Genomic DNA, 15,488 nt, shown 5'->3' on the forward strand with positions numbered 1-15,488 from the left:
CTCATTTTTTCACTCCGTAGAGTTGCAAAGGCAGTACACTTTCCTTCAACGGTCTTATAACAGGATATTTGTCAAGCTCCCACTGACATTAAATGGGCAAGTGATACACTGTTACAGACCAAAGGGGATCATTACATTTGCTCAAGAATAACACAGTGGTTTTATATGTTTTTAAGATGCTCAGAGTCACTGAGTTACAGAATTCATATAAAGTTTGTAGCCAAATGCATGGTACAAGTAATGGTACATACCATTTCCAGCACATTCCAGTTCATCCGCTCTATTTTAAAAATGACATTTTAACCACTGCACTGCTTATTTTCATTTAAGCTTCTCAAATGGACCTTTTCACAAAGTTTTTTTTTTCCTACAAATGTCTTTTCAGTAAAATGAAACCTGCTTATACAGTCTAGAAAGATCTGTAGCACAACTTGAAGCACAAAACTCCCAAATGACTTGTTGCAGAACATGGTAGGCTAATTGTAATAATGTGAGCTGGTCTGCTCTACACAGATTCATCTAATGGCTTGAGGCAACATGGTTGTAGTATAAAATAAAAATAACCAATAAAAAAGTGGATTTTGGATGGCTGTTATCAGATGAAAACATGAAAAATATGTATTTAAGTTACTAAAACTAAATCTTCTCAACCAAGCGCATGAGTGAAGCATCATGTCCAAGTTTATTATTTATAGCAATGATGTTATTACAACTAATTAAAAAGCATAAGATATATACAAAGAAAGTTATTGTGATTTTTTTCATTGTGCAGAGCTCTGACAAGCTGTAACAAAAGCAACAGCACTTCATTAAACATGGAATGAATTTTCCAAAAAGTTATCTAAATAAATCTTTCAAGTGCATACATTTGTCCAAGAAAGTGCAACGGAGGTCTATTCATAGTAAACAGCCCTGCCAGAATGTGACATGAGGGAGAAGCTGTGGTCTGCCATTGAATCTGCTCCTCATCTCTTTTGGCAGAACATAATATTTGTTGAATTAAATTTTCAGTCCCGTCGGTCCCATCTCGTTCTGTCCGCCCTCACTCACTCACTGGTCTGTCCTCACAAATGGCAAAGCAATTCTGGAAGCAATCTGCTGTGATGAGCTGCACATTTCTCTTGGTGTTTAATGTGTGTGCTAATAAGAGTGGAGTGAGAGACAGGAAGAAGGCCGATCGGAGCTCCGAGCACCTGCACATCTGTCTCTGTTATACCGTGTTGATTAGCGAACAGGGCGGCTTCCTGCTAAATCCCAGAGGCCGGATGTGATAATAACCATGCAGTGTTTGGCTATGTTTGAAATAGGATACCTCTATACAGCACAGAATACACCATACACTGCTGTTATTTAAACAAAATTGTAGCCTTGAAACAACCATGTCATTTATTCAGAGGGCATTTTTATATCGGTCTAAATGAAAATCATGGTTTTCAGTTTAAACTTGTTTAAACATTCGGCTGTTAATAATTTGAAGTAGAATATTGTTGAAGTTATTTTGCATTTAAATTTTGTGTAAAAATATCTTGACTTTTTTTTTGCATTCTCATGTTCATCTAGATTTTTTTTATTTTTTTTATATATATATAAACTTTACAAAAGAGGTAAAGAAAAAATTATTTTTATGTTGGTTGTAAGAGAGAAATTTCCTGTCACTCCCCCAGCCATTGTATTAAACACACTCAGCAGCAATATAGTTTTCTGTAGTGTGTGTGTGTGTGTGTGTATCATATAGCTTAATTTTAATAACAATAGTGAACATGATATTTTCTGTTCATAGGTGGAGAAATCTCATAAACCTGTCAAAAATAAGACAGTGTGTGTTTTTGTTTGTTTTTACAGTAAATAAAAAATATTATTTTTATGTAGGGACATTTTTTTTTGTTTCGTTTGTTCTTAAATTATTATTATTTATTTACTTTCATGACAGGCATCTTGATGTATGTGAAAATTAAGAGTCTCATTATGTCCTTTATATAGAGTTTTATATAGAGTTTTTAGCAAGTTAATGTAATGTAAATGATAGAATTACAACTGAAAATAAATACAAATAATTTTATTTCAAAAATCTGATAAAAAGATCAATCAATCCTAACAGTTATAAATCAATCTCAATGTTTTTTTCTTCTCTTTTTGATTTCAGCCTGAAATGTGACCTGAACACATTTCCGTGAGGTTCATCCAGTCAAACATCTGTTAAGTGAATCTGTATCAAGTTCTTTATATAACGCATACATTTCAAACGTGATTCCTTAACTTTACAATAAATCGCAGGGACAGTAAATCTTAAACCTGTAGACATCTCTCCTGTATCGCCCAGAGGGACATCAGGGCCAACCAACGGCGCTCATGATTCGCTGGCTTTCCATTGATGAATGAACAAACCTATCACATCTGTTACAAACGGCCTGCTGGAATTTCCTCAAAACACACTTTACTGGAGTTTGCATTGCAGCTTGTGCAAACTCAGTCCTTGGTGTGTCCTTCTAGAAGACAAAACAGATCCCCTATGATCTCTGATTGCTTCCATATGTTGTCTAAGACTGTAAAAAAATACAATATTCTCTCAACAGAGATTGTGCTGGCCATTTTATCTCAGCATCTCTTCCAAGTGGGAGGAAAAGGGAGTGAGAATGTGCACAAAACCACCTCGTCTGTTCTTGTCCGTCTCTCCCCAAATCCCCTGCTGCTCACTTTGAAATACAACAGTGAGTTCTTCACCTTCATCCACAGACCACAGTGCGTGGTAGATGTGTGACTGCTGGCTCTGGTCAGTAAATGAGTGGTGTGTATGTGGCTTTACATGCTCTCAACAATTCTTCGTCAAGACAAATCGTTTAGTTTTGGAGTCAAAGTTTGTTCTGACATTTGTAGTTTGCATATGCGCGCATAGCTAAATACAACTCTGAAACACAGGCCTAGCCTTTCATTTGAATGCGTAAAATGTCATATTGTTAGTGTTAATCTGAATTGATTGCCCATATTTAGCTAGATGAATCTTTATTTGTTAATCTGAAAGTTCTGGACAAAATAACATAATTAGTTTCCATCAGCATGGACGCTAAAAAACATAAGTGCATTGCAAGAGCTCGTCATGGCGGATTGTTTGGCAGATGTTGGCGCCACCCAATGGCAGGCAAAAAAATAAAAATAATAATAATGTGTTAATATTGTTTACTTGAATGTAGATTGCTTAAGTGTAGTCCCTTCGTCTTCTTGTTATATTAATTAATTAATCTTTTACAAAAAGATTTTCAAAAATTTTTCATTTTTGTCTTGAATCTGATTTTGATGCGTTGACCCTTGACTGTCAGTTTCTGGTTGTAAATTGACATCGGTGCTGTTTTACATGTATTTCATTTAATAAAAAAAAAGCAAAAAAAACAAAAACAAACATAAAATGCTTGTTTAGACACAGTTTAGGGTATCAAATTCTGGTCAAAAATGATTTGATTTGTAAAATTAGTAAAAAAATAAAATAACTATTGCTTAGTTTAATTTAATGACCCAACGATTTATATTTGAATATATATATATATATATATATATATATATATATACGATTTCTATACTGCAGATTTTCATATTGTCATTAGCTTTTCTAGTGTAAAAAATACAGTAGACAACAATGCCACCGTGTGGACATTCAGTGTGATCCATACAACTTCAGAAGAAATAAATCTGAATAAAAATATTATATTTTATTATTATTTTTTATTGTTGCTCTAGCCATCATTCGACCAATTAAAACACTAATCCTCCCCAAATACTGTTACAAATATGCTCATGTTTCTTGTGTTTTTTTTTCTTATTTATTATTCTAAAACACATGATAAAAACACGACTGAAATACAATAAGTTATACTGTAGTAAAAAGCACTTCAGAGTTCTTTCCACAGCCATCATTAGTGTACAAGCCCCTATGAAAATAGCATAGAAAGTGTGCATACAGTTTTAGAAGCCTTTTTCATATTTTATATTCCTCTACAGAAGAATTTCCCTTGGCTGAATGAAAGACAGAAACGGGAGGTGCACCCTTATGACATTCCCCAAATAAATTTCAATATTCATCTCAACAACAATAACAACAATGACGAGAATAACAAAAAGCTTGATTAAATCATTGACAAATGCCCATATCTTCATAATGGAGCAAATCAGTCTTTTCACATATATGAACAAGTATATATAATATATATATATATATTTGGAAAAAAAACAACAACATTAAATAGTCTAGGAAGCTTCTTTTTCTCACTTGGCTTTGAGTTTGAAACAGTTCTGAATATTGGTGCATCAACTAGACACAACCACACATGCACACCCATGCAAATAAACACAAACACACATGCATTCACACACACACACGCGCTGCATAGAAGACTTCTGTGTTATTAGCAATAATTGGAGCCGTTACTGTTGGCTGTGAATCCCCCGTGTGCCTATCCTTTAAAAGAAGATGCTTTGTTGCCACAGAGACAAAGCCAAGTGCTTAAGTGTTTGGCCAGTAGAGAGAAAGAAACCCAAGCTGCTCGCAACCGCCCTTAAACTCACATTTGTTCTTCCACTAAAATCTAAGTTGATCATCTAATACTTTTGTTCAAAGATGCAAAAAAAAAAAAGAGAAGTGGAGTGGAAGGGAACTCCAAAGTCCCACTATTGCTATTGCACTTACAGTGTGATTTTATGATTTTCAGCAAATATATGCAATCTTCACTTAAACACAAGGTAGCAAATGTCTAAAACTAAAAGTCAAACGAGAAAAAGAACTGCACCCCTTCCCTCGCCCCAAAAAAACAACAACAACATAACTATAATAAAACAGTACAAAGTTAATAGTAACAGTAATGATAATAACAAAAAATGATATATCAAGCACAACCATTATAATATGTGGAGTATAAAAAAAGAACCTTTGTAAAAGCGATTGTCATGTAAAGATAGAAAGTGTCAAAAACATTGAAGGCATCAGCGAGGTCACCGTTTTAATGAAAGCAAGAGTTCATTCAAAATGAAAAACGCTGGCATCATTTACTCACACTCGTGTCTTTCCAAACCTGTGGGACTTTCTGTACAATGAACACCAAAAGGAGATGTTAAGTAGAATATTCAAGCGGATCATTTTCACTAAATTAAAGTATATAGTAGCAATAGGGCAGCTGTCAAGCTTTAATAAGTTAAAAAAGCACCAGAAAATGTCCATACAACTCATGCACTGTATACAGTCTTTTTATGTCATACAATTATTATATATATTTTTATAATTCATTATACACTAAAACTACCTAGCATTTGTGTATATCCATGTTTAAAGTCGGTACTCTGCAGTGTTATTGTAGCATAACTTGTACACTATTGTAAATATTATAATACTGTGCAAGTATTGTATTTATGAATATTCTGAATTACTTCTTCAATTAAAGTGCAATACTTTTGTTACATGGTTTTTGTAATGATTAGTTATATAATGATACATTTAAATATATAAAGCTTAAATTTGTAATTTCTGGTAAAAAAAAATTGTACTTCATCTTTTTTTTCAATTCATGCTATTTTAATGTTTTTTATTCTAATAAAAAGCTAAAGCTAATTTTATTTTAGCTTTAAATTACAGCTTTCAAATTGATTATTCACAATTAATCGCATCTAAAATATATACATGTATGTGCGTGTATTTATATAAGCATATAAATATACATAGTGTATACACACACACACACACACAGTGTAAACAAACTTTTAAAATACTTGTGATTAATCAATTTGGCAGCTCTACTTTATATCACTTAAAGAAAATACTTTTTTTAGTTTTTGTTTTAAATAATGTCATGTGTCAAGATTTTGTTCTGTTATTTGTACCTATTCATTAGGCTTGGAATATAGCATAATAGTTCTTTGTGGTACTTTTTAACTTGTTCTTTTTAAAGATTGAAAGCCCTCAGGCAACATTTGTGAAAGAACAGCTTGAACATTCTGCTAAACGTCTCACTTTGTCTTCTGAAGAAGGCAATTTGGAATGACACGAGGGTGAGAAAATGACAGAATTTTCCATTCTGGATGAACTTCACCTTTGAGATACTCAAAACAGAAAGCCCAAAATTACAGCACTGGAGATCAAGATCAGGCGTACAAGCACAGTTGTGCAAGCAATTGGCAGTCACGTGGAAGAGAAAGATACCGTCGTTTTCATTTCGAAAAAGGAGGAAAAGACTAAACGCACGCACACTTGCTTCTGTGTCCTTCTACTTCCGCAGCACTGAATCCATAATGGTTCATTTCACAGGAGAACAGTGAGTGAGTTCTGTGCACAGACACTGGATGGATGTGCTGCGGTCAGATCATTGTGTGTAGGATGAGTCCGAAAGTGCATATTATAGACACACACACATTCACACTGAGATGGCATGGCTTACACTCCCAATAGCCCTATATCTGAACATTTAGCCCCTGAATCCTTCTACAGCATCGGTCTCCATCTTTGTCCGTCTCATGTACACATAACACACACACACACACACACTCTACAGGAGTGAGCCAGTCCCTGAAACTGTTCTTTTGGGATGGGTCTTGTTGGCTGGTAAAATAAAAATAAATAGGTTTTTTCTCGGCCATACAAAAGAGAGTGATAGCTAGTGCCAGTCTTCGTCATCTGCATCCTCCTCTTCCTCTGAGTCGTCGTCGCTGCTGGCTCTCCTCGTTCTGCTCTGATCCCCCATCGCTCCGTTCTGTTGGGCGGCCAACAAGGCGGCTGCCGCCCGCTCCTCAGCCTCCCTCTGCCGGAGTGCAGCTGCCTTTTTCTCCGCCTCGGCGTGACTCTTCATGTGGGCACTGCGGCTCTTCACTTTAAAGAAGATCCTGGAGAAAACACAGTGTTCAGATCTTTAGGTCAGTGATTTGAACTCATGAACCAGATCAGATGTTGTGAACTAGATTAACTGAACCAGATCAGACCAGTGACCAGTGGACCATTCTACCCATTTATTGCAAAGACCCAACTCAAAAGAATGATTAATTCAATCAGACACGTAGAACATGGAGTCAGTTGAACTCTATAACCAGATCAGCTAGGTTCATGAACAAATTGTTTAAACTGAATCAACAGATTAACTGCAATAGTGAGTCGACCGATATATCGGCCGATACTTGACATTTTTCAAATATCGGCATTGGCCGATAAGATTTTCTGTTTCAGCGCTGCGTTTGTGACGGGATTGTAATTTTGAAGGCACTGAGAAAGGCAACGCCTGAAAACACAATGCTCAAATTCTCCCTCTTGTTCAATATTGACGTTAACAGTTCTGTCCGCAGAAAGAAGTCTGTCTAATAATCAGATAAAACTGTTAAAAAATATATATTTTAATAATGTACTGTATTTTCCGGACTATTAGTCGCACTTTTTTTCATAGTTTGGCTGGTCCTGCGACTTATAGTCAGGTGCGACTTATCAAAATTAATTTGACATGAACCAAGAGAAATGAACCAAGAGAAAACATTACCGTCTGCAGCCGCGAAAGGGCGCTCTATGCTGCTCAGTGCTCCTGTAGTCTACACTGAAGACATAAAGCACCCTCTTGCGGCTGTAGACGGTAATGTTTTCTCTTGGTGCTTGGTTCTAAATAAATGCGACTTATGGTCCAGTGTGACTTATATATGTTTTTTTCCTCGTCATGACGTATTTTTGGACTGATGCGACTTATACTCAGGTGCGACTTATAGTCCGAAAAATACGGTATACAAAAAGTATTATAACGATTGGTTTTATATTGTTAGTTATAGTAAATGCAAACATCATAACTTTCATGTACTTGCCGTCAACATTCAGCAAATATGCATTTATATAATTTAAACAAATCTTGACTAATGAATATCTAATTTTCAAAACTTTGCAAACTTAGTCGAATCCAACTGTGAGATTTTATGTAGTGTGCATTTGTATCCTGCATGATTGCGTGGTCTTTTTTTTTTTTAAACATTGATGATAAATGATTTCAAATTTCTTAAATATTAAATAAAATGACATCTGCTTTGTATCGGCCATCGGCCAGCCTGCTTTCCAAGATATTGGCACAGCTATCAAAAAAAAAAAAAAAAACAATATCGGTCGACCACTCAAAATGTTTTATTAAATGATGCATTCACAAAAAAATTTATTCCCAAATCCTAAATGGAGATCAGACAGTGAGTTGGACTCGAGAACCAGATCAGCTGGATTTATGAACAAACCATTTAAACCGATTTAACCGATTCAATCCAACTTAAAAGAAAGATTAATTCAAGAATCAGACCTGCAGCTCATTGTTTACATCCAAAGATTCGAATTTAAAGTAACTGGAATAATGCATTTAACATTTGGGGATAAAGCACTGTTTCCATCTAATGAGTCAAAGAAAACAAAATCGTATCACCAAGAAAAGTAGGAGAAGCCTCTTTATATAATAGGGTTAGTGAATTACTTGTGCTTTAGAGCAAACAGACAAAACACAATAAATGCTATCATAACTTTCGGAGATGCATGTGTGCTGTCTGGGAACGCAATCGTGTAAAACAATTATACAGGAATACTATGATGACAGACTTTGCCCAGGCATTTCAGAATGACCAAAACAAAATTTCAGATGCAGTGCAATGAGATCGGTCCGCTGGGTGGTCAAGTTAACCCATCCCATCACACAAAGTCACAGTTTATTAATACGCAGCATGTTGGAATTTATTCGGTAAATGTGTTTCCATCATTGTTTATGCACATTTTTTCTTAACAGATTTTATAGTAAAAACAAAGTTTATAGTACTCAACTGTGCACATATGTTTTTTTATGCGCATTTTTAGAATTTTTGAATCTTGGAGTCAAAAGAATGAGTCATTCCCGAATCAGACCTGCTGATCATCATCAGTCAGTAAGCTATACCAAAGAACCGGTTTGTGAATGCATTAAACAGACTCATCGCAAAAATACAATTAAAAAGATTGATTTCTCACAAATCAGACATGCAGATCACAAAGTTGCACCCAAGAACCAGATCAGCCGGACTCGTGAATGAATCACTCAAACTAGTTTTGTAAACTTGATCAACTGATTCATTGCAAAGATCTGACTAAACGTAATTATTTTGTTCATCAGCAAAGCCGATTATTTATTCAATAAACTGAACATGAGAACCAAATCAGCTGGATTTGTGAACTGGATCAAATCAAAAAAATCATTTGTAACATTAATCAAACATGCTACTTTTCTCTTGAGATTGCCAAGGATAGTCATGAGCCGTTCAAAACGTTCAGTGAATAATGACCTAAATCTGACTCGTTTCTTATGGAAAGCTATAATATGACTTCAGTCAGATAACTTGTAATTCAGACACTTTTTTTGTGGTAGAATACATTTGTCTTTGTGTTTAAGAAAAAGAGAGTCATAAAGGTTTGGAATGATGCAAGTCATTTTTGGTGAACTCACAAGTTGCACAACTACAAATAAATAATTTGTACATTAACTCTTCATAAACACTGGCTCCATGCTAATACAATGGTATCCTTATACACCAATAGTACCATGTAAGTACTGTATGAATATGAATATGGTGATAATCCAGATACTTCCACAGTACTCATTAGTAAAAAACATAAAAGAGCATATGTGTGTATTCAAACCACACAGACGCTGATGTGAACGGATCAGGGAACGTGGCATTCAACATCTCCATGGACTTGGTTGCTAAGAGACTGTTGATTTTAACAAGCCGACTGTTGCCATGGTTAAAATCTCCAATCAGAATCAGATGTTGCCTTTTTACTGCTTACTACAAGACTGATCCCTGACGCATGTAACACCTCAGAGCTGACCAGCTTTACTGACTCCTCGTAAGACCCCCGGTGTTTTTATGAGCAGCTATATATCAGCCGTGTGAAACGAGCATGCGGTCTAGTGACATGCACAACTCACCAGTGATGAAGAAGCTAGCTTTAGAAATGGCAGCATACATAACAACATATACAACAACTTATTTTATTTTCAAAAACATTACAAATTTAAATTTAAATTAAATGTTTGCATTTAGCAGATGCTTTTATCCAAAGCGACTTACAGTGCATTCAAGCTAACAGTTTTTATTTAACCCGTGTTCCCTGGGAATCGAACCCACAACCTTGTGCTGCTAATGCAATGCTCTACCCCTTGAGCCACAGGAATAAAAAAAAAAAAAAAAAAAAAGTGTTTTAAATTAATCAAATCCCATGTGTATCCCAATAAACTAACCTGCCACACTTCTTGCAGGGGAATTCACCCTCTTGGTTCGTTTGTCCCTTTCCTGTATTGCCAGTGCTTTTCCGGCCTGTGGTGTCAGAGCGGGGTTTAGATGTTGGCTGTGGAGGAGGAGGAGGATGATGATGACTGACCCCCAATGTGGATGCATCTCTAGTGCTCTCCTCCTGACTTCTTAAGACCAAGATGGCAGCGGTCTAACAGGAAACAGATGATTAATAAAGCAACCACAGCTGAATGCAGACAGATATTAGACACAGGGACCGTCCTGTCTGTGATGTATGAGAGGTGGTGTAGTGAAAGAGATCTGGTTCAAACCCCATGTAAGAGTTCAATAAGTTAACTGCAGGTCACTCAAGCAGGATGGTCTCTAATATATAGACAATATTAAGTGCACTATGCATTGGATAAATCTTTTAAGCTTGTAATGAGGTAATGCACTAGATGGCGCTATGAATACCCTACTGTGCTACACACGACTAATGTCTATTGCAGACCTGTTTTCTTATTATTTCAAGTAGGCCAGAGCTGGGCAAGAACATTGGAGAACTGCAGATAACCTTTTCTGCAGGCACCATGCGTTTTTGCAACCTCATGCAAATCACATTTCCCCAAACTCACATTTTCCGTGGCCTGTAGCGATTGTGTCACCCGGCCCGGGCTGTTTTCTTGTTTCCTATCACATGACCCTTCCCACTTCCTGCTCTCCTCGTCTTCTTTCCGCGATTCGAATTTCTGTGAACTCTGAAGGAGAAGAAACAGTTTGATGCATCACTGGTTTTTAGGCCATTAAATCACCCAGGTCCATGTAGACACAAAGCCACAGGAACTCACTTTGTTGTCCACTTCCTCCTCTGTCGTGGGTTTAGTCTCTGGTGGCTCTGCTTCTCCGTATAGGAGTGTTCCGTTCCTGCCGATCTTCACCTGCTTCTTATACGTGTAGTAGAACTCCACACACTGAGCCACGGTCTTGGAGCTCACCTTCAAGTCAAGCATCAACAATTCGTCAGCTTTTAATTTGGATTATTTTAAAAATGATTTCTAATTTTGCATTTTCATGATTTGATCAATTATTAACTTTCATCAAACTCATCAAAACTCATGATTTCCCTGCAGTTCCTTCAAAGACCCCAGCTTCTAATGTAATGTAGCTCAATTGGTAGAGCATTGCACTATCAAGCGCAAGGTTGGGGGTTCGATTCCCCGGGAACACATGATAGGTAAAAATTGTTAGCCTGAATGCACTGTAAGTCGCTTGGAATAAAAGCGTCTGCTAAATGTAAAAATAATGTAATAATACATTCCAAGTCATTTATAACAATAACTGGAATTTCTTTTTTCTCTTTGTATGTTTATAGCAATATGGTACAAAATTACCAGAACTAAATAGAGATAAACAAGTTAGATCAAAAGTATTCCAATAGTATTCAAATTATCATACCTAAAATGTGTAATGGAATAAGTAATTGATTACAATTTGTAAGCAATCCACCCAGCATTTTTGGATATTGCTAGAATGTTGCAATATGGCTTCTAGAGACATTCCTAACATATTTTAGTGCATAGCCATGCAACTGCCAGGGTTTTTCAGTTGGAAGTGTTAAGATGTTGCTAGGATGTTGCACGTGGATGTTAGGCCCAAGCTAGAATGTTTTAAGTGTTTTAGTGCATTGCTATGTGATTGCTAGGGTGTTGTAGTTTGTTGTTAAAGGGTTGCTACAATGTTCAAACCCATTTTTTATTCCTGTCACATCATTTGATTCATGTGGGGGATTGACGCTCATTGTGAGGTTTTTGTTCAAAGCTGTTCATACCAGTTTCTGGACCATGAAAAAGTCCTTCTTGTAGGCAGTAATGCCTTTGTTGAAGAAACGTCGTTCCCCTGGCGTCCAGCTGTCAGAGCCTGTGCGGGACAGACAAGCGGTGCACAGAATCAGATAGAGGCTGCTGTCCGTTTAGTCATTTAGCTCTCTTATAGAGCACCCCCACCCGCTAACACAAACATATCAGCACACAAAGGACAGAGAGGGAGCGAACAGCCAGCACACACATGTCCAGACAAACAATGATGCTGCTGTCTTCTCCTAGGATTTAACAACATGCCACAGACACACTCCCCCTCCTCTCCTCCCGTACTCTACCCAGCAACCCACTCGGTCACCCAGCAATCTCCCAGTCGAACCCCTCCCCTCCACTCCTCAACTGCTTTTGTTTATAACTGAGACACAGAGCGTGGTGAGGAATGCCAGCAGAGGGGGTGATAGGGTACCACATGCTCTACAGATTTACTCGCATCACCTCAGCCAATAAAATAAAAAAAAGGAAAGTGTGCTTGATGGTGAAGGGGACTTACCAGAGTAGTGGTAGCCAGCCAAAGGGTGCGCTTTGGGAAAGATGGGGTTTTTTAACAACAGAAGTGTGAGGGCACCCTGAAAAAATGAAAAAGAAAGTGAAATTAGCATGGTCGAGGAAACAAAACCGGTTGCGGTGTGCGAGATGTAGTCAGGTTAGAGAAACACACGTCAGGGCATGTTATGCCCTAGAATGGATATGAAGAGATTAATGAGGGCAGTAGAGATGCAATTCTGCAAGACCATCGCTATATCCTTAACAACATGTGTAAAAGGCTTTTGCTGAAGGCGTTTAACCCAGCTGTGCAAGTCGCTGGATAATCCCTCTTGTTCTCGCCGCCTTTCTCCACCATGCACTCTCTCAGGGTACGATAAATCGAGGACACCATAGTCTTTTCTGGGTCATCGAGCTTGAATGCGAGATTTTTTCTTATATATATGGCCCTTTTTCAATTTCTAATGATCTGGACAACCAAAGTTCAACATGTTGCAGCAAAAGCCCCAAAAAAGTGCCTGGACACTTAATCCATATTTAAAAATATATTCATGTCATTGCACTGTGTCACTAAATAATAATAATAAAAAAATAAAAATCCAATATCGTTAAAAAAAAAAAAAAAAAGAAACTGGAGAAAAAAAAAAAAGTATATTTATATATATATATTTTGTTTTTTTTTACCAGTAAAAAAAAAAAAAAAAAAAAAATATATATATATATATATATATATATATATATATATATATATATATATATTTTTTTTTTTTTTTACTGTTTTTGGTTAAATGCCTGAAATAAGTTCTGATGTTAGATATTTTCTCATTTAGCTGTATCGTAGGACATAACTTATTTAAAGCTTGTGCGTGTCCTGAGAAATGCCATTAAAGGATAAGTTCACTTCCACAGTATTCTTTTCAAGTAAAAAAATAAAAACATTAATTGATATACTTTTACCCACAAATAGTCATCTAGCACTATTGTGCGACACACGTCCCATGACTTCATGCATTACGTAATCACTCTGGAAAGGTCACATATCATAAGTTCTTCGTCCGTGTACTCCGGTTCAAAAAGCTAATCTAGGATAGGACAAAAAACTCATTTTTCCTCCAACTCTAAAATTGCCCAAAATCATCGTTTTACATCATTTTTTAAAGGGCAGATGTCTTTCTTTGCACGTTCGCTTAGTAAACATTGGGTCGGTACTTTGTCCACATCACACATGAACTTTCCAACATGAAGAAAAATCCTTGAATGTTTTTCTCAAAAACCGTAATTTCTTTTTAAATGAAGAAAGAAAGATATTTTGGATGACATGGGGGTGAGTAAATTACAGTACCAGGGAATGTATATTCTGGAAGTGAACTAATACTTTAATAACATTTGGACTAGAGGTTCTTGTCGGAGACATTAAATGTCATGACACAGAGCAGGAAACGCATCTTGTTGGCATTTACAGACTCAATGCGTTTATACTCAAACTAGTCTAACTCAAACTCTAAATCAAAGTTATGTCTGAAAAAATAAAATGAATCATTGTTATAACTCAAAACACACATGACAGATCTCATCCTAGGGCCAATCTGTTTGGGATTTAATTTGGCTGCTGAACCCATCTGAGTATTGATGTGTTCAAATATCTATAGAGTTCAAATATCAAATATCAAGAGCATGATAGCTAGTGGTTAAAGCAAATTACTCATTTGCATGAAACACAAAGCAACAAACAACTTGCAATTACAAAACATAAGATGCAACAAGATTAAACTATTAAAGGGCAACAAAGTGAAACCAACTGTCAGTGTATCTCTCTGATCACGGAGACTCAATAAACACCACAAACCTCACAGAGACTTCACAGAGAGTTGAGCTGACTTTCAGGTTCTGCAGAAGTGCTTCACGTGTTATACGAACCACAAAGCAACAGATCACTTTTTATTTTGCAGTGTAACTGGCTCAGAAGCAGAACGCACATGATTTAGTCATCTTCAGTGTGTCGTTCTGGACATGAGCCTGTGATTAACAGGTGTTTGCTATGGCGGCGGAGTGACAGCTCAGCAGTAAGCGGCTGGCTGTTGGGTTGTTGCAGCTGCTGGCTCAGCTGAGCGAACGTTGAAAAGAGTCGCCTCAAAACACATGCACCATTTGTGTTTTCATAAAACAGGGGTCATCAATTAGCAGGATGCACGGGTTTCAGTTATCAGTTATCAGAAATAAATAAACGAGGTCTGCCAACTGATGAAAAAACTGATTTGATAACATGAAATGCTATTTAGAAAAATGACAATTGTCAAGAGAATCAAAATAAGTAGAATGTATGTGTATTATAGGAAAGAAGCAGCATTTTACATGAAAAGATTAATTTTACAATGTACAGTACTTACACTCACACAGTCATAATTACTAGTCATGGTCCCTAAGATATATATAGTTGGATATAGTTGCTTTGGGGGGAAAAACAATACTTATATTAACTTAAAAAGAAACTTGATTAAAAAAAAAACGTATCCATTTGGACTTGATACATTTCAGCAGTCTTAGAATTTAGTTTAGTACTTTTAATAAGAAAAAAAAATAAATCATACATAAAAGTATTGCAGCAATTGTTCATTTATGGTAGTATTTGTGTATAAATTATCATTAGACAATGCATTATGGATGAACATGAATTAACAATGAACAAACGCATATTCATAAATTAGCTTTCACTTAGATTAACAAATGATGCAAGAATTGTTATTCATTGTTAATTCTTGATTCCTAATGCAGTAGCTAATAAACTGAACTTGTGAATTACTGCCAAAATGTACAATTAAATTTTTGTTAACCTGAAATGTTCCTATTTTCATCAGAATATGCTAACTGAAACTTAAAGGTCTTTGCAGC

At 36.3% G+C, this 15,488-nt stretch overlaps 1 protein-coding gene across 3 annotated transcripts in view; it reads right to left on the bottom strand.

Moving 5' to 3' along the window:
• Positions 1-3,680: 3,680 nt before the first annotated feature.
• Positions 3,681-15,488, bottom strand: part of mideasb (mitotic deacetylase associated SANT domain protein b) — a 28,658-nt gene continuing 16,850 nt past the window's right edge. For all 3 annotated transcript variants that reach the window (XM_052580394.1, XM_052580393.1, XM_052580395.1), the window contains 6 exons: positions 12,607-12,682; positions 12,068-12,156; positions 11,088-11,234; positions 10,875-10,997; positions 10,248-10,450; positions 3,681-6,855 (listed from right to left, as the gene is read on the bottom strand). In XM_052580394.1, the coding sequence (XP_052436354.1) occupies positions 6,630-6,855; positions 10,248-10,450; positions 10,875-10,997; positions 11,088-11,234; positions 12,068-12,156; positions 12,607-12,682 (864 nt within the window). In that variant the 3' untranslated portion in view covers positions 3,681-6,629. The remainder of the gene's footprint in view (positions 6,856-10,247; positions 10,451-10,874; positions 10,998-11,087; positions 11,235-12,067; positions 12,157-12,606; positions 12,683-15,488) is intronic.

This window comes from Carassius gibelio, chromosome B17, assembly GCF_023724105.1.
Source record: "Carassius gibelio isolate Cgi1373 ecotype wild population from Czech Republic chromosome B17, carGib1.2-hapl.c, whole genome shotgun sequence".
Lineage (NCBI taxonomy): Eukaryota > Metazoa > Chordata > Actinopteri > Cypriniformes > Cyprinidae > Carassius > Carassius gibelio.